General features: G+C 32.3%; 2 protein-coding genes across 2 annotated transcripts; both read right to left on the reverse strand.

The window, feature by feature from the left end:
- Window positions 1–410: 410 nt before the first annotated feature.
- Window positions 411–3,793, reverse strand: LOC146527512 (ankyrin repeat and MYND domain-containing protein 2). The gene is made up of 2 exons (XM_085205056.1): window positions 3,489–3,793; window positions 411–3,414 (listed from the first exon to the last, which is right to left on the reverse strand). Exons 1-2 carry the CDS (start codon window positions 3,687–3,689, stop codon window positions 2,428–2,430), a joined length of 1,188 nt encoding a protein of 395 aa, XP_085061182.1. The 5' UTR covers window positions 3,690–3,793; the 3' UTR covers window positions 411–2,427.
- Window positions 3,794–4,711: 918 nt separating this feature from the next.
- On the reverse strand, window positions 4,712–22,827 carry DAT (Sodium-dependent dopamine transporter). Its single transcript, XM_085204628.1, has 12 exons — window positions 22,718–22,827; window positions 18,781–18,951; window positions 12,343–12,477; window positions 11,015–11,169; window positions 10,491–10,600; window positions 9,916–10,054; window positions 9,485–9,619; window positions 9,257–9,360; window positions 8,607–8,844; window positions 7,914–8,142; window positions 7,491–7,759; window positions 4,712–7,229 (listed from the first exon to the last, which is right to left on the reverse strand). The coding sequence occupies exons 2-12, from the start codon at window positions 18,923–18,925 to the stop codon at window positions 7,029–7,031; spliced, it is 1,860 nt and encodes a 619-aa protein (XP_085060754.1). The 5' UTR covers window positions 18,926–18,951; window positions 22,718–22,827; the 3' UTR covers window positions 4,712–7,028.
- Between the last annotated feature and the right edge of the window lie 32 nt (window positions 22,828–22,859).

The raw sequence follows: 22,859 nt of genomic DNA on the forward strand, positions 1-22,859 counted from the left end.
AATTATCTTTGAAAGTGCTCCTCTAGGCCTTCTCTTACTGTAACATCAATTCGACAGTGAAGGTTCTCCTAGCCGTCGTTATTGCAATCTATATAGTCAATCTACTAAGAAACCATTCAATCTTCACTTTCCTGAAACCAATAATCAAAAAAATACAAACAACAAAGACAAAATCAAAGAAAGCAAGTAAAATCAGTCTGTGGTGTAAAAAACTCATAAAAAGAAAAAAAATTACCTAATTACAAAAAATATTTTAAATAAACACAATACTGTAAGTAGAAAAAAAAACAAATAATATTTGGTTTTTATATCGCTTCTGTTCCCATAAAAAAAAATTAAAATGTCAAGTGCTTGTGCACCAAACCAATAAAAGGTAAAAAATAAGGAGTCTTATAAAATAAAACAAAAAATTAATTTGCCTTCAGATTTATTTTCATCATTAACACCATTATGATATTATAGTTAAATGACACATTAAACACTGATACAACAACAAGAACATATAGTGATTTACATACATATACATATATGACTGCAAAACAAGAGGTAGTTTGTAATTTACTACTTTTCACTAAAAGATTGGAATAAAATTTTCTTGATATCAAACAATTGTCAGTTTACTTATTATAAAAAAAATATTTACTAAAATTTTTGTTTTAAAACAGACTAAGAGATAATATGTATTTGCTACTTTTACACCAAAATCTTGTTTTATTTTTCTTATCTATTATTAGAAAGTATTTAACTAATTAAATTTGATATCAAGATATAATTAATAGTGTTACAATAAAATATACATTTACATGACCACATTCAGTAAAAACTAGATTAAGCAGACAAGTTGTAAGGTACATTTGGATAAATAAATATCCAAATATTCAAACATATGAAAGAGAAATTTTTAAAAATAGTTAAAATGACTGTCCTGTTGGAAACATTATATTAATAACATAAAAAGAAGTTGTTTTTTTCAATAGCTTAGATTATTTTCAATCTTACAATATTTTCATCTATAATTATTTTTATCTACTTTAAAATTTCCCCGGAATAGGCACAAGAAATTGTTCTAAAGTCAAATGTAGCTCAGGCATTTGAGAAATAAAGTCTGTACTGTTATTTAATTATGGCATTATATCACTTTGCTAATGTATGTAAGCGTATATTCACATTGTAAGGACAACACACAAAGTAAAATTGAGATAGTATTACACAATAAGATAATAAATATAATAATAAAGTGGGTTAAGACAAAGTCCACTTAAAATACTGCCTTCTCTACAATCAATTTACCGTTTGGCTTAATGACAGATTTTAATTTCTTTTCATTTTATATCTTCATAATTATATTTATAAAAACGAATACCCTATATATTATACTATTGTAGCTGCTCAGCACAAATATGTTCTTTAATCTGATTTTTTAAGACTTATGAACGAATGAAGTTGTTAAAAACTATTTCGTTTTAAGTTTTTATTAAACTGGTTTTGAATATATTTTAAGGGTCTTTTAAATGTTCTTACTAAATCTTAAAGAATTTATTTCATTTCAAAGAAATTATAGTTATATGTCTAAAAGCAATGGCAGTGAGAAACAAAATGATATACTATCAGATATAGAAACTAATATACAAAATAATGTTTGAATTACTATATTGTTATATTATTACGATGATATTGTTATTTAGGTGATGTGTAACATACAAAATAGCTAAGTCAGGGAATGATAAATTTATTGTATAACTTGTGATTACTTATACATTACTTGTGATATTAGGTACTTTATTTAAAAATATAAAATGAAAATATTAATTGAAGGCAATTGAGGAACTTACACATGCAAATATATTTATATTTGCATAGGTAGGTTCCTCATATTATTAACCCATCCGTCGGTAAAGCTAGATATCATATTTGTAGGTATAAAGAAATGTAGAGTTACAGAAAGACAAAGTCCATTTATAATACTGCCTTTACTGCAATCAATCATTTCTTTAATATATATCTTTTTATAATTTTAAATTATTAATAAGCTTGTTAATCAAAACATACCAGCAATGGAAATAATTTCAAAAACTTATAATATATAATTTTAAGTTCACTTAGGAAAGTAGATTTGGAAATATTACTCTAAGTAAAGAAAATAATATATATGTATGTTGTTAAAAAAACGGCACTGTAATTAGTGTTGCCTCTTTATCCTCATCTAAATAACCAATTCATAACATATTTTTTGCTATAAAATATATTCACATAATTACTTTTATGCATTGATCTTTTTGTAAAAATATAAAATTATTATGTATGCAGTGATTAAGCATATTTGTCTAATAAAATTGTAAGTATAACAAAGTTTATGATAGGCTACATAATTGCATTTATTTATTTTAATGTCCAGAATCTAAAAATGAAATATTAGTTTAAATTAAATTATCCGGCCACTAGATTTTGGAGCTCAGCAGTTAATTCTGAGGCATCTACGTTAGGCTTTGGGTTTGTACGGTAAACAGGTGAGGATCCCCTGTTACAAGCTTTTTTATGAACAAACCAGTGCAAACGCTGGCATTCTCGGTCACAGTATTGTACTGTTTTACATTTGGAGCACTTCTTTGCTGGTTTCTCCTCTCCACAAGTACTACAATAAGGAATGGCATCTATAAAACCTCTTTGCCCATTAATTGTACAATTAATGACAGATAATGCAGGTGGAGGGTCCTTGCTTGTCAGAGAACTCACCATCTGGTGGAAAGTTGTACTGTCCCGGTAAGGGAACTCACGAACACAGTCTTTTAGGAATGAATCCATCAGATCTAAATTGACTCCATCTTTCCCAGGCTTTAAAAGTTTCTTAGCAAACACTTCAACAATGTCATGCTTCTTTTCCTCCTTATTCTCAGTATTTGGTTTCTGCTTGTCTCTTATATTATTAATTTCTCTTAAAATATAAGCAAGGTAGTGATATTTAAAAGCCATTACCTCATTGGTATCGCTACCTCTTGTCATTTCCTTTTTACATAGCATTTCTAGGACTTTGCTAACTTTGTCTGCATTATCTAAGAGTGTAGGCATATGCTGCAAATTTAATGCTAATCGAACAGGGTGTATGTTGACACCTAGAACAAATTTGTGAAGAGGATCTACCAAAATAGGAGATAAAAGAGGTTCAGCCTGCTGTCCCTGAGGTAAAGAATAGTAGGATATCTCACTAGACGGAACGTAGTTGTTTATTGTTGCAACAGTATGGTGATTACCAACGAACGCAGCCATTTGAGATGCAGTACGTCCTACAGAGTTTGTCGCCGTTGGTTTCGCACCTGCATCTAAAAGTAGCTTACAAACTTCGGAATTTCCCGATAAAGCTCCAAAGTGTAACGCTGTGTAATTGTATTCATGTTTTCCAGAGTTAACGTCTGCACCCTGAAAGAGAGAAGAGTAAGGTTAGTTTCACTGTGAATGTGTCACGATGACCTAAAAAAGTAAAAATTACTTACCCTATCGAGCAGTAATTGCACCATGTCCTTACTGCCCTTATAAGCGGCATGTTGGAGCGCCGTCATACCATTTTCGTCAAAAAAATCGACACTACCTTTATGTTGAGCGAGAATGTTCTTAAATTCAGCCAAGTCACCTTGAGCTATGGCACTAAATATTGTTTTTTCAGGTGCAGCAGAATCTTCAGATTTATTTTCCATTATGATTAGCAATTAGATATTCTGATATAATGATTTATTCTATAAATTAGCACAGTACAAACGTACGACCTACAACAAGCCGTCAAACTGAAGTTGGATGTCACTTATCTGTCAATGTAAAGGAAAGGATAACAGATTAAAAATTAGCGTTACAGATCAAAGATAAAAATTCATTTTGTGAGATAAATAATTTTATTATGCTTCTAAATAATTTACATGAAAATAATTTACAGTAGATAAATACTAAATTATGGACAAAAAGTGAAAGTAAAGTATTTAGCTATTTTCAACATTGTCATTTAGTGTATAGTTCGATTAGAAATATTATCTCGCATTCGCATTAGAATAAAAAAAATATTTATCACTTTATTTTCTAATCTTACAATATTTTGACAAAATTGTATAACGAGTGATCTGTTAATAAATATATCTTAAGAAAATAATCATATTTATTAAGAATAACTTTTAAAATTACTGCGTTAAAAACGTCTTAGTAACAACGTTGGTACAATCATAACATCCTCGTTGTTACTCAAGATGTCAAGACGTACTTATTAACTTACTCTTGTATTGAGACCACGTGACATAGGTGCAAAGATTGGCAATTGTAAACACGACAGAGTGTGGGTTCGATTCCCATTCGAGGAAATGAAATACGCTATAGCCACTCAACATACAATGCCTCCAGAATTCAGAAAAAAGTAGGGAACGAAACGGTCTCAATGGGAAATTTGAAACTATGTGTCTTAACAATAGGTTGTCAGGTTCCTTTTGCCTGCCTTCTGCTATGTGAAGCACATGGTACAATGTGAAGCTAAAAAATAGTTTTATTTAGTTTTTCAATGAAATTCGAATTATTATCTGTGTCCATTTAAAATTAAAATACCATATCATACTAATATGAGAATATTTTTGTACACACACACACGCATACACACTCATATATATCTTTATTGGTCAGCTAAATTCTATATTTTTTCGTAATCGTATTGTTTTAAAAGCTATAGGAAATAAAACACGTCTTACTTATATATAAACATATTTATTCTATAATCAATAGTCATAATGGCTGGTATGACAATTGATTCTATTGTTAACGACTAAGTAAAGACAGATATAACATAGGTATCATATAACCAACTAACATCTATACATCGAGATTTTTTTGAGTAGGTGATATATTTACTTGCTAGGGACTAATACACTAGTAAGCTGATAAGAGTCATTATTAAAATGATTATATTTTAAATATTTAACTACGTGATACTGACAAAACGATGTTTTATAATACATTGAAACCTTATCAGATACACTTAATATTCGCTAGAGATTACAGAAGTAAGTGTCGTGTGGAGCACTTCAATAACTATCATTTCCATAAGAAATATAATTATATACTAAAAGAACAGAAGAAATACATTTATATATGCTTTTATACAATTCATCAATCCGCATTGCCCACGACGGAGTGACAAAAAGTATAAGATAAACATTACGAAACACATCTAAAAAAATATATTAATAAACAAGACGATAATGTTTAATAGAAAATGGAGCACAAATCTAGTGAATTTTAATACTGATCACAACATTTAGAGATTCAAAATTTTTTATGTTTTTAAGTAGTAATAAATAGACACCGAATAATAAATATAACTCTTAGACACTGAATAATACAACTCTTAGACACCGAATAATATAACTCTTACACTCAATAATATAATTTATTTATCTAATATGTGGGTATACGAACTTTTTAAGATCGATTAAATTGCTTATCCTACTTGTCTATTATCTACACAGCATTTTTTTGGTTTATAAACAGAAGTATCGATTTAATCGATTGTTAAAACAAACATTACCTAAAGTATTTTTGTTTAAAAGAGAAAATAAATAACCATTTTTTTATTATAGTAATAAAATAAATAAATTATAAAGTTAAAATAATTATTATAACTCTTACATACAACGATTATTTCGTATATCTATATTTTAATCCTATTAATTATAGTAGGTTAGGTACTACAAACTTTAACATTAGTATAATTTTATAAGATCGAGTTAGAACTGCCTTTGTAAAGCAGATGTTATTTTAAAGGAAATCCTAATGGATGGGTTCCAAGTAACTACATCTTCAGGAATCTGTGTAGCGACTCATAATAGACTAATTGTTCCAGCTTCAACCTTTTTGCTCTTTGGCTAAAGACTTGCGCATACACGAGTTAAAAAGATACTTCATTTAGATATATATTTTTTTAATTTTGTTAGCAAAAAAAAGAGATGGTATTTTTTTACTTTTTCCATTTTTCTTTCACAGACAATTGAAGAAGGTATCCACAAACTGTTTTTTACTCGTATATGGCGAAGACTTTTATTATTAAACCTATTATATCTAAAACTTCCGACGGCTTGCTGAATTACCAAATTTATAAACTTAAATCTACAGAATTTAATTTTTTGATTCAGATTGTAAGTTATTTTAAGAATATCATATTAGTATTCGTATATTTTGCCGTAACAATATAAGTAAAAGATATATGCCATATGAATATTTAGAATAACTACAACAATAATATGGATTACAGTAGGTAAGTAACCACTATTTTTATAAATGTATTTTTCCACAATTCACTAATAATTATTACGAAGCATTGTTCTAGAGCACTTATATATTAAAAATTATAATTATTTACTTGTATTTGCTTATTGCAAATAAATAGCCTCATAGGGTCTAACAAGCATGTCAAAGGTAAGACACAATCAAGTAAAATATGTAAATATTACTAGTTTTATTTTAATTTTATGACCTATTCGTGTATATTGCTTATTCTACACAACTAATACTCTATAAAGTTCGATAGATACAGTAAATTTTGTTAAAGCCTTATTCACGTACATATGTTTTTTTTTTCATATATTTTGTTACTACAATTCTACTTTTCTACGTGGTTACATTTGTATCTTGTCATATTTTCTATAATCTAATGACTATTTAAAATTAATAATTTAACAAGTATTCTTCTTCTACTTCATACAATCATGAATAGTAAATATTGAGTATCATTTAATATAATATCATGTAATATATCAATTTATATTGTTTTTTTAAAAATATTATTGATATTACGACCTATTAAAATAAACATTGTGACTTGTTTATTATGAAATTAATAACTATTATAGGTACGCGAAACTACTATTTGGAGTAGAATAATCAGTAAAAAAATATCGTAGGTACTGCCAATATTACGGTAAACAATAGAAAAAGCCTTAATATAATCTCCCACTAATATTGTTTATAAACGTTTACACATAATAGATGTCGAAGGACAGTGGTGCTCACACTAGCGCCGGTTGCCCGGGAGGCGCGTTCGGGGTCACGGGGGTCGAGGGGTCGCGGGGGTTGCGGGCTCCAGGAGGGGTCCCGGGGGTCGTGACAGCGGAAGCCAATCGCACACCCCCGCTTTCTGAGACAACGACCCCATTGTGTATTGCATTGCGTTCTGTGTCGGCGTGTGGCGTCGTTAGGATGGTTAGACGCTGAAATAAGACAATAATTAATATACCGATAATGAAGTCGGTTTACCTATATGAAATAAATTCATATAGGTAAACCGACTTCATTGGTGATATTCATACACGTGATGGATTGGGGTTGGATTTAAATTTATGGAATAATTATATATTTTTTTTTCTGGAATTGAATTAAATATAATTAGTTTCGCTACCAAATAAGAACTAAAAACAAACTAATTATTAGTTTTAAACACTCAAAAATATCTTTAAAAAATCTCTTCTTACCTCCAAAAACGTTCCCTTCGTAGTTATAATCTTGTAAATAGCAACCGTCGGTATACATATAACGCTAGATCCCGCTATAGCCCAGCCCAGAGCGTTAGCCCAGCCTGGGTACACATAGTTGTCATACTGTAGTGGTGCATAGTCCATGAGTCCGTACGCCGTGATGAATAAGAGGAAGGCGGGGGCGACGAAACGCCAGCAGATACGCCAGTATAGACCTGGGCTGAAGCCGATCATGTCGCGGATATCTTCGCAGAATCTTTCTGTACCTAATATTAATAATTAAAATATTTTATTTTACTTGTTTCACCATCACGCTCTATCCTACAAATAGCAGGATAGGTTATAGGTTAGAGCTCTTTCTAAATATCCTTGGAAACAGAGAAACAATAAAGGATATATAACATACATAAATACACATACCATAAATCCAAGAAACAGCAATCGCTTCGAAGAACACAGCAACCAACATAGAATATCCCGCTGCATATCTATCAAGAAGATGGAAGAAGTAGAAACCGCCGGTGGTGCAAGACGCGAGACCCACGAAGAAGTAGAGGGTGAAGAGACAAGCTACGAACAGTTCTCGATGACGACCGATAGGTGGAAACTCATCGCTTAGTGCCGTTATTATTGCTTCTGAACCGCCGAACTGAAATTATTTAATATTTTATATTAATCAACGTATTTTTTCACTTTAGATAAATAAGTAATACTATTAATTGAATAAAAAAAATATGGTTAAAATTTGATAGAATTATGCATAAAATACGATTTACACGTAGGTAAGTTGGATCTTTTAAATAACACTAACTTAACTTATACCAACCAATTTTATTTATTACTTAGATTGGCTTTCAGTTTTTTCATATGTATACTTTCGTCGTTCTCATCTGCTTTTTTCTTCTTTTCTTAGCAATAATCCTTTTAGTGTCTTCGCTTTTTTTAAATAATGGCAAAAAAAATTGAGCGCTTTACGAAGGCAAATTGTCATAAAAATAGCTTATTTTATACACATAAATTTACAATTGTCTATAGCAATAGAATAAATTTTACAATAACACAAAAAGCGTCTCTACACTCCCTCTAAAAGTCAACTATCAAGAAGGTACTCACAGAGCTATCCAATCCCAAAGTAAGCAACATCATAAAGAATATCAACGCCCAGAACGTAGATCCTGGCATGGTAGCAATAGCTGCCGGATACACCACGAACACCAGACCCGGACCTTCAGTGGCCACATCCTGGACGTCCTTGCCGGACGCGTGCGCCATGTAGCCGAGCACGCTGAATATTACGAAACCCGCTACGAATGATGTACAAGAGTTGATCAGGCTTGTTAGTATGGCATCTCTGTAAAAAAGATTTTAGATGTTAGAGTAGGTGGTGGAATTAAAATAACTTTTTGACTAATTACACTAGGAAATTGTGAATATTTTAAATAGAAACACTCATAGCTATGAATTGTGGTAATTTAGGCAGAAACGCATCACCCACAACTAAGCTATAATAAAATTTATATATAATTTAGTCAATCAAAGATATATTTTTAAAAATAAAAATACATTATTGATGTATTAAACTATTACATTTACTGTATCATAAATTTTAAATATTATCATATTTTTAAATGAAATATTCATTCGAACTTTCTGCAAAGGTTTTTACTTCCTATTCTGATTTTATTATCTGTGATATTTCACTCTACTAAATAAATACATATTTTAGCAGTTCCAAATAAAACATTATGGTAATAAATACTTACTGATAAACATTATTGTGATATTTATTGTATGAAGCATAAGCCAAGAGCACACCAAATCCTGGACCCAAAGAAAAGAAAACCTGAGTTGCCGCATCCACCCAAACCTGTGAACAACGATTAAATATTTACAAAAAAGATTTTTAAAATATAATAAAGATCTTTGATACTTTTTTTACAGTAAGCAGTCCTTATTGGAAGATTCATTAATATTTACGATTTGCTGCTTACTTGAGGCTGAGTGATGGCTTCAAAATTAGGGCTCAAATAGTACTGAATGCCTGTCGCGGAGCCGGGGAGGGTGATGCCACGCACCAACAGAATAAGTAACACGGCGTAAGGAAACAGAGCTGTGAACCAGACAACCTGCAAACAATTTGTATGTTTTTAATTTATTTTTAAATATTCTTTTTTTATTTTCTTCATAAAGGGCTTTAATATGATATTTTTTGATTAAACCCTTTATATAGTTATTGCGATACAAATTACCTACGATCGTACCTACGTTTTGCAAATATTACAAAATGAATGCTTGATACGGCTTTTTAGTATGTATGTTAATAACTTAAATAAAGCATATGTAAATAAAATTATAAAAAAAGCAATTTCTATGTTATTTAAATTATTATAAGCTATTATTTTTTAACGTAATATATACGCACTTTTCCCGAAGTGCTGATGCCTTTCCACAGTGAGAAATAACAAATTATGTATACGGCGAGCAGGCATAAGGCGATATCCCATTTTATAGCCCCCAAGTCATGGAGACCCTCACTCCTGTGCAGCTCTAAGATCGCCCGACTGAAATATAAAATACAAAAAATACTTGTAATATTTATTATACGAGTATATAAGTATGAATTATGTTCTAAATAAAGTTATAAATCTCTCTTTTCTATTATAAAAGTTTTTAATGCATTAACGGAATAGTTCTAGTAGTGTTCGTTAAATGAATGTTATATTATCAAATGATCATATTATTGAATAAACGTAACAGTGGTCGAAAAAGATTATTTAAACGAAAATATAATTATAAACATTTTTTTTCTAAAATGGGAAAGGATCTCGTACCATTTTGATTTGAAGTTAATTATACAAATGGAAAAACAATAATTGAAAACGAAATTGTTTATAATGATTTTTAAAATAATTAAATTTGTTGATATTCTCAACATTTTAATTTTAACAATTAATTATTATAAATCAACAATAACATTAAATGCGACGTGTGACTTACTTGAAGTATTCAGAAGCAGCAGATGTGAAGGGTGTGGTCTGTGCGGGGGGGTTGGACGCGGAGGAGTTGTGCCGTGTTTTGTTTGTGATCGACGTCCAGTTAGCCTCGAACTACAAACGTTTCTAGATTTACTATTATTCTAATGTGAGATATTTACTTATTTATTGATTACTAATTTGATGTATATTTTTTATGGAAAAACGAGCGTACGTGTCACCTCATGGTAAGTGATTATCGACGCCCACGACCTCGTGTAACATCAGATGAGCTACACTACTTTTGAAGGTATCCAAGGTATTTTTGTCAAAATATATTTCAATATAATTATTTCTTAATATAATCATATAAGTACTTATGGACCTATTAATTTTCAGTTCAAATTCATTATTAGAATATTCGTACAATAAATAAATATATGTAGATATCTAAATGACTAATAGATAATCAATATGTAAAATACGCAAAGGTGAATAATAAATATAATATTCAATATTCGAAGTAGGTAAAATAATGTAAAATCTTACCGGTTGACAGGATGGTGTGTTCCAATCGTTATTGCAGTTCGTCCAAGGAAGCAGAGTGGTGAAGGAAGCGAAGAAGAAGCGAAGGGCCCAAGCGATTATGACGTTATAGTAAAAGTCCACGTAGAAAGCGATCAACACCACCGAGTACCCGATGCCTGAAGAAATAATACAGTTTCAGGGTTTTTGGGCGCACTTACCACTTACACCCCCCACAGGGGTTAATTCATTTCAAATAAAACATATATTTTTACTTCAATTTTAATAACAATATAATCAATTGTCCCAAAAAATCTATAACGCAATTAACTAACCCTTTATAAGAAAGTAAGCTCAAAAAGCTTCTACCTTTCCACTCCATTACCAATTTTATTCTTTAAATCATATCGTTCGGCGGCACTCAGCCGGGACGTGACAAGTGAAATGAAATCGCCGGCCATAAGCCGACCTCGCAAATCTGCAGACTTTTGAAAGCATATGGAGCACTTAAGGGGGGGCGAGAAATGGTGTCAATTATGGTGTTAAGTGCAATCTTCGGTGATATGATCTTTATTTTATTCTATGAACCATGTTGAAGCCTCTTCTCTCTCTCTCTCTCTTGAAGCCATAGCGGAGTACTTGGATAAGGTATAATTGTGCGCAATAGTTTTAAATTTCATTTTCAATTGAAGGAAGTTCCTTAGCTTCACGCTTTATCCCGCACAGCAACAATAGGAGGGTAGTCTCAGATACCCTATTGTCAAAGCACTATGAGACCGTTCGTCGTGGCGCAGCACCAAGTGTGATTGTAAACCGACTGGCTGTGGGTTCGGTCCCCACTCGAGGAAATGTAATATTTATTTCAAATTTTTATTTCCATTTCTTCACTGTGGTGTCGAGACAAAAGGTGGCGTTGAGTTCCCCCACACAACACGCAATGCCTTCAAAATTCGACGGAAAGTGGGAAATGGAGTGTCTTAACACTAGGCTCCCTCTACATACCCTGCTATGTGCTGGATACAGCGTTAAGCTGAAAAAGTTTTCAATTTTGTAAGTAATAGCGCACAAAAGTTGAAATGCAATAAATCAAGATCACTGAGACAGAGCACTCGCGCCTCACCGACTCCGACTCGCTACATGACTGACCTAAGTGGTCGTCAATTATATTGAAAACCGTCGGTCTTCTATAACTTATTAGGATACTTAAAATTATTATATTTATTAAAGAATTCATATGACCATTCAAAATTTGTATTATTCTACTACTTGTAATTTGTAATAATTATCTAAGTAAATAACTTTTAGAGATATAAGATAATATAAGATTTAAATAAGTATCTTAGGTAACTTACCTTTAAAAAGCGGCACCAGTCTGCCCCAACAAGTGATAGCCCCTTTGCGGTGAAACTGCCCCAGCGCCAATTCCATATAAAATAGCGGTATCCCGCCCACCACCAGCATGATACAGTACGGGACTAAGAAGGCCCCTGTTAGCAAATTAAAAACAAATGTAGTTGTAGGCTCTAATGTGTCTAAAAAATATAAATAAATACCGTGATTTTTCTTAGAACCTGTACATTTTTAGCCCGTAATCTTCAGAACCTTTATATTCTCTATCTAATTAATGGTTAGAGGCAGATCGGCCAATCGTAGTGGGGAACGGAAATGTCTTAATGATAACGGAGTTTCTTAACACTGATTTCCCAGGTTCCCTCCGTCTTCCAAGCTATGCGCGGGATAAAGCGTAGACCTAAAAAAGTAAAAATAAAAATACATAGCAACATCAATACCTAAATTTTATACTTTCATTCAACTAATAACAGCACAACGAAGAAAGAACTAAAGAAGCTCAACAGCAATACAATAAAGATTCACAGTATTAAATGAACAGCTAATCCTCTTAAGGTAGAAAAGAATCACTCTCTTTCATTTAAAGGAGGCAATCTCAGATCATAGATCGCAATTCTCAAGGCAATAATTTCATATCGGCCCCTTGGGACGGAGGGGGGACGGAGGGGGCGAGCAAATTGTGCGGTAATTGGCCTTTTAAGTCTTACATTTACTTAGAACAAGCTTTTATGAAACTCGAGACAATTCTGTAGATGACTGTCGATGTATAGTATAAAATGCTTGAGCTGGAATATTATAGATGTCTTTTTTTTTTGAAAAAAATGGAGATTTTTCAATGTGGTGGGTATATGTTAACTTTTGACGACGCTTCACGCTGTATATCACACACAACAGGCTAAACAGGGAGAAGAAATTAAGATATTAAATATTTCACTTCCTAGAGTGGTGGGATCGAACTCACAACCTATCTTCCTTCGTGCTTACAGTTCCTTGTGCCCCTGCACTAAGATTGGCCTTAGTCACTCATTCAAGTTGCAAATTTGATAAGAAAATGTATCAAAACATCTTATAGTCTTAACTTGTCGCACTGCGTTCCAAACCTACGTTGGAACTTTGTTAAAAGGTATCTAATTATAGCATCACAAGAATAAGTATTATCAACGAGGGCAAATTGGTAAATAGAGGTCTTCCGTTTAAGACTGAAACGCACGAGAACAGTAATGGTCCTATCAGTGATAATTTACAACGCTTGCTTGCTTTACGTAGTCACGATATATTTGCTGTGAAACACTCAACACGCAATGTCTCCAGAATTCAGAAAAGTGGGAAACGGAAGTGTCTTAAAACTAGGTTCCCAGGTTCCCTCTGCTTACCTTGATATGTTCAGAACACAGCAACTTAAAATATATATTTAAACTTGGAAATACTACAGATTATAAGAAATAAACAATTATGTCTAATATCTCTACATCTGACATTTTTATTAATTTCGTATATAGTATGCATATATGTACCTACTTCAGACTACTACTACTGTATATATATACAAAAAAATATTTATGTTCTTTAATATCAGACCTGTCTCAGATTATACGCGATAGATCAGTTAAAAGTAATTTTATTTACTGGCCAAAATCCACTAGTAATACACTTTCCACACAAAACTAAGCAATCTCTATGAAATATTGTTCAATTCGAATTTCATCCCCACGATATAATAATAGCAGCTTTGGGGATGGAAAAGGGAGACAGGATTTATTTTATTGCCGGATGCAACAGGTCACTGGATGAAAGCATCTTAGTCGGTAAGTCGGCCAAAGTGGTAGAGTTTCCTCGCCGCTTAACTTGGATAATAGGCTTTTGATATAGCGGCGTCTACGTGACTTTTTGAGGAGTGTTTTGTAGAATTTTTTGGGATGAAGTGTGGTTTTTCTTTTATCTTTATGAATTTCCTATGGTTTGACATGTAGAATACAAAAAATATATGTGTAGGTAAAAATATATGTATAAGAAACATATCTAAAAATATGTTTAAAAAATATCATCAGAGTATATATTCGATACTGGTTCGTTACTTATTCCAGAAAATCACAATTTAAAATAATTTCTTCGTACCGTCTTCGTCGTCGTATACATGTAAAATTTCTAAAATAACGTGATACTTTAAACTTTAAATATAATATATTGAAGATACCTAAGTATTGAATGAAATGAAATATCCTCTGCTAATGTTATTCCCACGGGTCTGGGATGATTAAATGTTACAGGATATGGGAGCTTAATTCTGATCATTTTTTTCTTTTGGCTCCATGCTATACTACGCTCATAAGGGTAGACAGAAAGGACCTGGATACTTAGTGTTAAAACACTCTGTTCCCCATTTAAAACTCTTCCATTCCCTATTTTCTATATTCGAAAATACATTTTAGAAAACCTGGAAGTCTCCCTGTGACCACGGTCTATTCTTAAGTATTCAAAGCGTAAGGTTTTCTAAAATTATTCTTAAGTACTAAAAGCGTCAGGTATTCTAACATTTATTTTCAAACAGATACACGATTTAAATTCTTTAATTTCATATTATGTTTCTTCCATTTCCTTTACTTAAAACTCCTAAGAGATCTAATTCTGTCAATGTCTTTGTTGCCTTTATATTGTTTATCTAATTATTATTTATTTAATAACAATTTTATTTAGAGTAGAAAAAAATTGTAGCTTTAAGTATTATAAAATTATTATTTCATAACTCAACTGTAGATAATGTCTTTCGCTTTTCCCACCGGACCTTAAATCGGACGCTACAAAATTCGAATAGGATTGTCTCAGATATTAAATCATCCTTGGGTTCCGTAGTGACTCCGGACGTAAGGTTGAAGGGACGATTGAATTTAGATTGTTCGTATCGCTTATTGATTTAGTGCAATATTTTACTATAGAGGCCAGTCGTGGCGCAGGGGCACAAAGTGTGACTGTAAAACCGACTGGTCGTGGGTTCGATACCCATTCGTGGAGATTAAATATTTATTTAAATTTATATTTTCATTTTCTTCGCTCTGGTGTTGAGGCACTCAACACGCAATGCCTCCAGAATTCGGCTAAAAGCGAAGAACGGAGTGTCTTAACACTAGGTTCCTTTTGCCTTCCTTCTATGTGCCAGATACAGCGTGAAACTGAAATATTTTACTTGCGTAGATTTTGTAGGTTTATGTATTTTGATGACACTGTTGTATTTAAAATTATTGTACTATTAATACACCACAGTACGTATACAAATAATCTTACTTTAAGCAACAATTACTCGCTTTACTTTCTAATAGTAATAAGGCAAGAAATTATTGATTAATTTACAAATTTTAAAATAGAAAGAAGCCGTATAGAGTTCCGACACTCGACCACAATGTCTCCAAAACTCGTCGGAAAGTGAGGAGTGGAGTACCCAACAGTAGGCCAACTTAAAAAAGTATTTTAACATATTATATTATTTTTTATTGGCAATAATTCGCGTTCCTGGTATCGCTTTTTTTAGATAATTTTTGATACATTTTCAATTAATTTCTTTCATTATACGTATATAATTTTAAACTTTTGCGACATTCTTTCTATTATTATAAAATCCCCTCTTCAATTATCAAACAAGTTAAGAAAGTACATTGTTTTAAACTTGTCAAAGTAACGTAACTACTGCAGTGAAATATAAAGTTGCAACACTAATTACATCCTCTCTCTTTGTACCGACATCTTCGGTCCAAAGCAGTAATTGACAATCAGAACGCGCACTTTACGCGAGCAACGAGAAACTTCGTTAGAATCTCGATGTTCAGGAAATTAGTGGTGCCATAATGGGGGTAATATACCTAATGGAGGGTCATCGATCGTGCCTAGATCTAATTATATATCAATTTTATAGCAATGTTATCTCGTGAGGCGCTCAAAGGGTCACTGGCGGAAATTTATTTAGTCGAGCTTGAACGCTTTTGATGCAGACGCGGTGTAATCCAATTTTGTTTAGCTATTAACTGGGCTTTGATGTAGATATGATAGCGGCTAACTGTAATAGTTAGAGGGAAATAGATTTTAGAATATGCTTCTCCTTCATTCATATGAGAATTGCTGCATCTCCAAGAAGTAATATCGCCCTACTTCTAAATGACGCACTCGATAGTCAGTTCAGTTGGTTATAATTTCTAAATCATTCTTGAAAATTATTCATATTATTAAGTAATATTATCTTTAAGCTTTTAGGTAGTTATCAATATATTTCTGTTATTTCAACAACATTTTTACTATACAACTTATAGCAGCAGCAGTATATCCTACGTGTGATTTCGTCCAGTAATTAAGCGAGGGTACTTCATCACGCGACCGCCGTCCGTCACGCTCCTGTCACGCCGAAGTTATGAGTATGTACGTAATGGAGTCACAATTGATTAATCCTTTACCTTCTATTTAGAAATTTGCTCAAAAATATAAATAATATGTATGTTTATACCTAGCCACACTCTTGCGGCTTCGACCGCTTGAATTGCAGTATTAACTATTTACTAATATGAATTGCTTCATTAAACAAACACTAAATATTAAGGGAAGCTTGTCAAAATACAATAGTAAAAACTGCATTTAAATTAGTTAAACGATTTTTTTTATTTTTGATAAATTCTCCAATAAGATATTTTCATTTATCTTCCATGTACAGACAGTGATCAGTTAAAAAAATATTATATGTAAAGAAAGAGGTGATCGTGGAAGCTATGAGATAACTTAACATAACATTACCAATTATTATATAGAAAATAAAATGAACTAAAACTAAATTATATAAATCTACAACAGAAGTGTGAAGTTAAAAAATATAAGTTACTATTTAACAAATTAGTATGTAAAGCAAAATTTTATCAAGAGTATTGAGACTTTGCCTAATTTTTGATTTTGTATACGCTAAAAGCTCATACCTAAAAGCATCTTTCGCAGTTTCGTTTTTTTCTTTTTTTTTCGCATAATAATATAGGCAGAGAGAATATAGTATCAAGATACTCCGCTTTCCACTTTCCGCGCAATTTATAAAACATTTACAGAACTCAACGCCCCTATTTTTCTTCTTACCATAGCAAGCCAATGAAAATAACACCTACGAGACTTTGCATATATTTTTTCTATAAAATCTTAAATTTTAGTCATATCTTCAAAAAAAATGATCAAACAAGCGGACTTATTCCCACAATTTCCGGGCACGTCACACGCGGACCGCTAGCCTACAGGGTACACGGTATAGGGTGCTTCCGTCTGTTGATAACAACAGCTTTGAACTTATACAACTATTTGTTTCTAAGTTTATTATAATATATGTAGTTAAATAAGTTACTGAGTATCCTATAACTTGAGATTCCAGTCAATATTTCATAATAGTTAATTCTGTTTTCAATATAAAACTAAAGTTAATTAACATTTTATTTCCTAGATCACTTAAAATCATCGTATTTTAGATATAATATTTTTTTATTTATGTACTAAAATATTACGTATACGTATAACATTTGATAGATATTTCGTAATAGTTTCTATTAAAATCTTCAACTCTGCAAAAGGCTTGAAGTTATTATAGTCGTTTACGAATAAACGTTGTATACTCTCTAATTGCTTAATCATATAATGCTATTTTTATAAAACTTAAGAAGAATTAATACTCAAATTCTTTTAAGATATTTTAAATTTTAACAAATAATAAATGTGACAATTTTAATCCTTTTTCTATTAAAACCAGAAAAATATGAACCCCCTACGAACTTTCCAATAAAAATAATAACATATCAATTTCTTCCACTAAAATGTACATACCCACACTATTAAACCAAGAATTTATAGTACATGCAACATGCTAGCGTACTCAGAACATTGTAGATCGTGAATACGTCTTTCAGGTCGGAAACAGGCCGGCAATTAGCGCAGCCAGAGGTCGCAAGAGGCTGTGAGAGGTGGCAAGAGGCACTTAGCATTCATGCCGACGTTTCATCACCTAGCCACAGAACGCACTTACACGCTGATTTAGTCGGGATAACGTAATAACGCAGGGGATCGGGATAAGTGAATGGAAGTGGAGATTTGCTACGGTTTTTAAGAATTATTTCGCAAAAATAGAGTTGAAATTCTAGTAGTTATCAATTGTATGTTTTTATAAGTTTATTTCACGTTTTGAAAAAAGCTGAAGTCTATTTCTATCTATTATTTTTAATTTTATATATTTTTGACATTTTTAAAGTGACTACCGCAATTAGAAAAGAAAAATACCTACATAGAAGAATTGGAATTCGTGCCTCTTGAACGGTTTCTAACAAACGCGATTTCATATCTCGGTACATTCAAAATTTAATTATAATCATTCCATGTTTAAAGTTCGAAGTTACGATGCTGCGCTTACTGAATTATCTCGAATATAAGAAATCACTAACCTCCCCCATTCTTGTAGCACAAGTACGGAAAACGCCACACATTCGCGAGGTCGACAGCAAACCCGATGACGGAGAGCAGGAAGTCCACCTTCTTGCCCCATGTCTCCCGCTCGCCGACGCCGGGCGTCGGGGTCTTCAGCGACATCCTAGTTGCCTGGTTGCCGCCACAGACTGTGTAGGAAAAAAAATATAAATATTCATATAATAATTATTAAATTATTAAATTTTTAAAGCTTGTTTATTTATTAAAATACATACATATGTAATATTACACACGGAACGTCGATTGCGTTACTTTTTTTTACCCTTGCATACTATTATCCTTTTTTCCTTTGGCTTTTCATGTAAAATGAATGAAATACCTATTCAGCTCTTTCTCACCCGTTTCTCACCCGGACTTTCGGGAAACTTATAGGCGATGTTATAGTTTTCCATTCCTAGTAGATTCAACTATGCGTTGTCTCAATTAGGAAGTACATACAGGGTAGGTATAGAGAACCTAATGATAAGACACTCCGTTGCCCACTGTCCGCCAAATTTTCGAGGAATTTTTATATTATAACATTAGCTATTATTGTCCATAGAACAACTTTGAAGAATGCCTCTACAGATGTAATATATAAAACATAAATAACAATTCTTTTTGAAACTCACAATATAATAGACATCAAAAATAAATATTCAAAAATAAAAACAGGTTAGCTATATGACAAGCAATTGACCTTTAACGTGTTTTAATTACAGGCCAAATTATCCGTGGACGAGAGGTCTCCATTAAGCACTATGGAGTATGAGTATGGGGATGACAAATGTTATAGCGGCCGTCGCACCACTCGAACTGACCGGCGAATTGCGAGCAGGGTTGGCTGAATTGAAATATACAGGAATTTGAATTTATATTTTCTTCTTTTTTTATTTTATATTTAGTTGTAGATACATTTGTCGCTTTTTTTTGGCGAAAGAAGAATAATTATAGGGTTTTTTTCAGTTTTACACTGTACCCCGCATGTAGCAAATAGTATAGGCAGTAGAAGCCGAGTAAGATAATCTGTTTCCCACTTGTAAATACACACACAAAACACACACAAAAGTTAAATTATTTTAATGTTGCATCGTCTATTCATTGTTGAATGCATAATGTGATAGGCCTATAAGGTTAATAATATATTAATTATATATTTTAAAGAGATGAAGAATAGTACCTACAAATTAAGTGGTATGTCTGGAAAGTAGGTTTAGTAGAGACGGAAGATACGAAATGAATGTGGAAAGGCAAACGCCTTTACAGCGGGCAAATAAATTTGTGAAACGGCGAAATGCGTTTTCGCGGTTTTACCACTCCCATCGGCACCAACACTAGTTAGTGTTGGTGCGCTGTAATAAGGCAGATCTATGGGTAGGTACTACTGAAGAAGAATGAAAGAAATGTGATCTCTTCGAGCTAGTTAGACATAAAGGGTTTAGCGCGCGCGCATTTCTCTGGCTAGTGGGGTCTCTAGCAATAGAGCGGAATTCTAAAAAAATATAGTAACCCATTTCTAAGAGTTCAAATTACCATGGACCCTTAGAAATAGTCATATATAGAGCACAGTTTTTACTCATTTCCATTAGTCAATACGGGCGACGTTGCAGATAAAAGTTTAACATAAATTAAATTTATAAAAATCTTTAATTTATCAATTGATTCCTCGCATTATTAATTAAAAATTATCATTAATAAATCATAAAAGTTTTATTACAATTATTAGCAGATATTAAAACCAAAATTCATATTTATGTAAAAGTTTTACACACTTTTACACCATTACCGTTACCTCAAAAGTATAAGTAAAGTAAGGTATGGTTGTCACTTAACCTATTTTCATATCATATTTAACAAACTGTTTCACACATCGCCAGCCCTACCGCCCGGCACTCGATACAGCGCGAGTGGCTGTCACGGGCACCGCGATGGTTCCCGAAAAACCACTTCGTCATCACAACAAGTTTGTCTCGCCAACGCAAATTGGATCCCAATATCTGTCACGTTCGAAACTATGTATGCAATGCTATTTGCTATTTGATTTATTATGAAATTGGATTTTAGCTACCTATTATGCGACTACTTTTCTAATAATTATTTTCCTCTAAGTTTCAGGCTGTGAGAACCTAAACAAATGACACTCTCTACTCTACGAGTATAAGTAATTTGCGTTTTTAGGGTTCTGTACCTCAAAAAGTAAAAACGGAATTATTATAGAATAATGTAGTTTCCTCCGTCTGTCTGTTCTGTCTGTCCGCTTCGTGAAGGTTAAGTTAATATTAAATATGTAAGTCTACGGTCCCTTGGAGCATAGGACGGCATTCGCCGCCGTATAAAAGTCCTACAGGACACATCGGGTCTGAAATTTAGCACTAAATGAGAACTCACAATATAAATAAAGGACTAAAAGTGAAAACATATAGGTAATTCATAGAAAAAATCATTAGAAACTTATATTTGTAGCTATTTCCTACGAAAATTAGTGCTTAAGTTTGTTAGCTTTTACAAGTTGTATTTCCCAATCCTGAAATTGGTACGAAAGTCGCGGTGGGCGAGTTAGAGTTATTGTTTTTTAAAAGACGAGCTTAAGTTTACTTAACAAAATTTTCTTTTGTTTTTGTTTCTTCTTTCTTTTTGTGTAATACACACAAATGTATTTAAAGCTTTTATTTAATATAATGTTACAGCTTATTACTGCTAAATTGAAACTCATCCCCCTAGTGGTAGTGGTAGTTCCCTAGTGGGAACCTGTTGGTTGATTATTACTGTCCCGTTTGCAGTCAGACCCTGTGCCTCAAATATTTTATACATATTATAAAATATAATATTTAGTGAATTCTAGAAGTTTTGGTGGTACAAAATAGTTTTAACAAACTTAAAAATCTGTATATTCCAGATTTTCGTTTATTCTAATTCACATTTGGTCATAATGTGTCAAAACTTTATAAATCTCTCGCTTTTAACAATATGGAAAGACACTCCTCCTCCACTTTTCACCCAATCTAGAGACGGTAGGTACCTTACGACGATGGTAGGTTAGATAATAGAATTCAATATGTAATTAGAAAACATTTAAGGGCGTTATTAATCCCTATATATTAATTTCACCACTTTTAAAATATAATAAGAAATAATTGTGAGTTACACGGTTAAGACTTCAAGAAAGAAAAAAATGTTCACGTATTCGCAGGGAAGAAAAAGAGTTACATTTGCTATTGTGAACTCAAAACAGGAAAACGTAAAAACGTAAAAAAGAAGAAAGATGAAGTTGAAAACTCTATTTTCCAAATACCAGAACCGCCAATTTTTCGAGACATTAACGTTTTAGTGAAATCTCAACGTCGCTCTTCTAATAAAAACAATTCAACCCCCCAAATATAAATCGAACTTACAGTCGTTGCACATCCAGTGATACGTTATGCCCCTATGCCACGAAGGTTTCTAAAATGAAAAAAGTTTAAATACAAAACATTCTCCTAGCGAGAATAAAACCCAGACATATTTAGTACTGCTATCGTGCTACACTATGACTTTTATAAAATAAAATATAATTCAGCTGAATAAATTTTTTTGTAAAATATTTACAATTAAATCTAAAAAAAAGGAATAAAACACACGAAATATCTAAATTATTTAAAAATATACACAAATATGTTAAATTAACATTTTTGTGCATAAATACAAGAATTCTGCTAAATGGTTTTTTAGCTTCTGTAAATCAATATGTTAATTTTTATTTTTTTAATCTTTCATATAAAGATAAAAAGAGAAAAGATATAAGAAAACTTTAATAGGAAATAATTATAAAAAAAATCAATTAGCTTTCATATTATCTTTTTAATTGAAACAGTACAAAAGAATTAAATAACACGTACTATTTAGCCCGTCAAAGTTAGTATAAAGGAGAGTACTCACGTGCGGCTCGGTGGGCGCAGACCTCGCGCCATGTCCGCCGGCCGCGGCGCCCGCAGCTGAGTGAGGCCAGGCCACGCTTCACCCGCGGGTAGAGCACCCTGTAGGCGTGGCCTGATGGCACGTCCTTTCTAGAACATTCAAT

The sequence above is a fragment of the Heliconius melpomene genome, chromosome 20, assembly GCF_056956725.1.
Source record: "Heliconius melpomene rosina isolate 202511_hmr_F chromosome 20, ASM5695672v1, whole genome shotgun sequence".
Lineage (NCBI taxonomy): Eukaryota > Metazoa > Arthropoda > Insecta > Lepidoptera > Nymphalidae > Heliconius > Heliconius melpomene.

Bases quoted from the DNA above. Each gene is read 5' to 3' on its own strand.
- LOC146527512 (XM_085205056.1), bottom strand. From the start codon at position 3,689: ATGGAAAATAAATCTGAAGATTCTGCTGCACCTGAAAAAACAATATTT. The intron at 3,415-3,488 runs GTAAGTAATTTT...TCTCTCTTTCAG, and splicing joins TGCAATTACTGCTCGATAGG to GGTGCAGACGTTAACTCTGG.
- DAT (XM_085204628.1), bottom strand. From the start codon at position 18,925: ATGTCGCTGAAGACCCCGACGCCCGGCGTCGGCGAGCGGGAGACATGG. The intron at 12,478-18,780 runs GTTAGTGATTTC...ATTTGCTAACAG, and splicing joins GTGCTACAAGAATGGGGGAG to GGGCCTTCTTAGTCCCGTAC. The intron at 7,760-7,913 runs GTATGTGTATTT...TATTAATATTAG, and splicing joins TGCTGTTTCTTGGATTTATG to GTACAGAAAGATTCTGCGAA.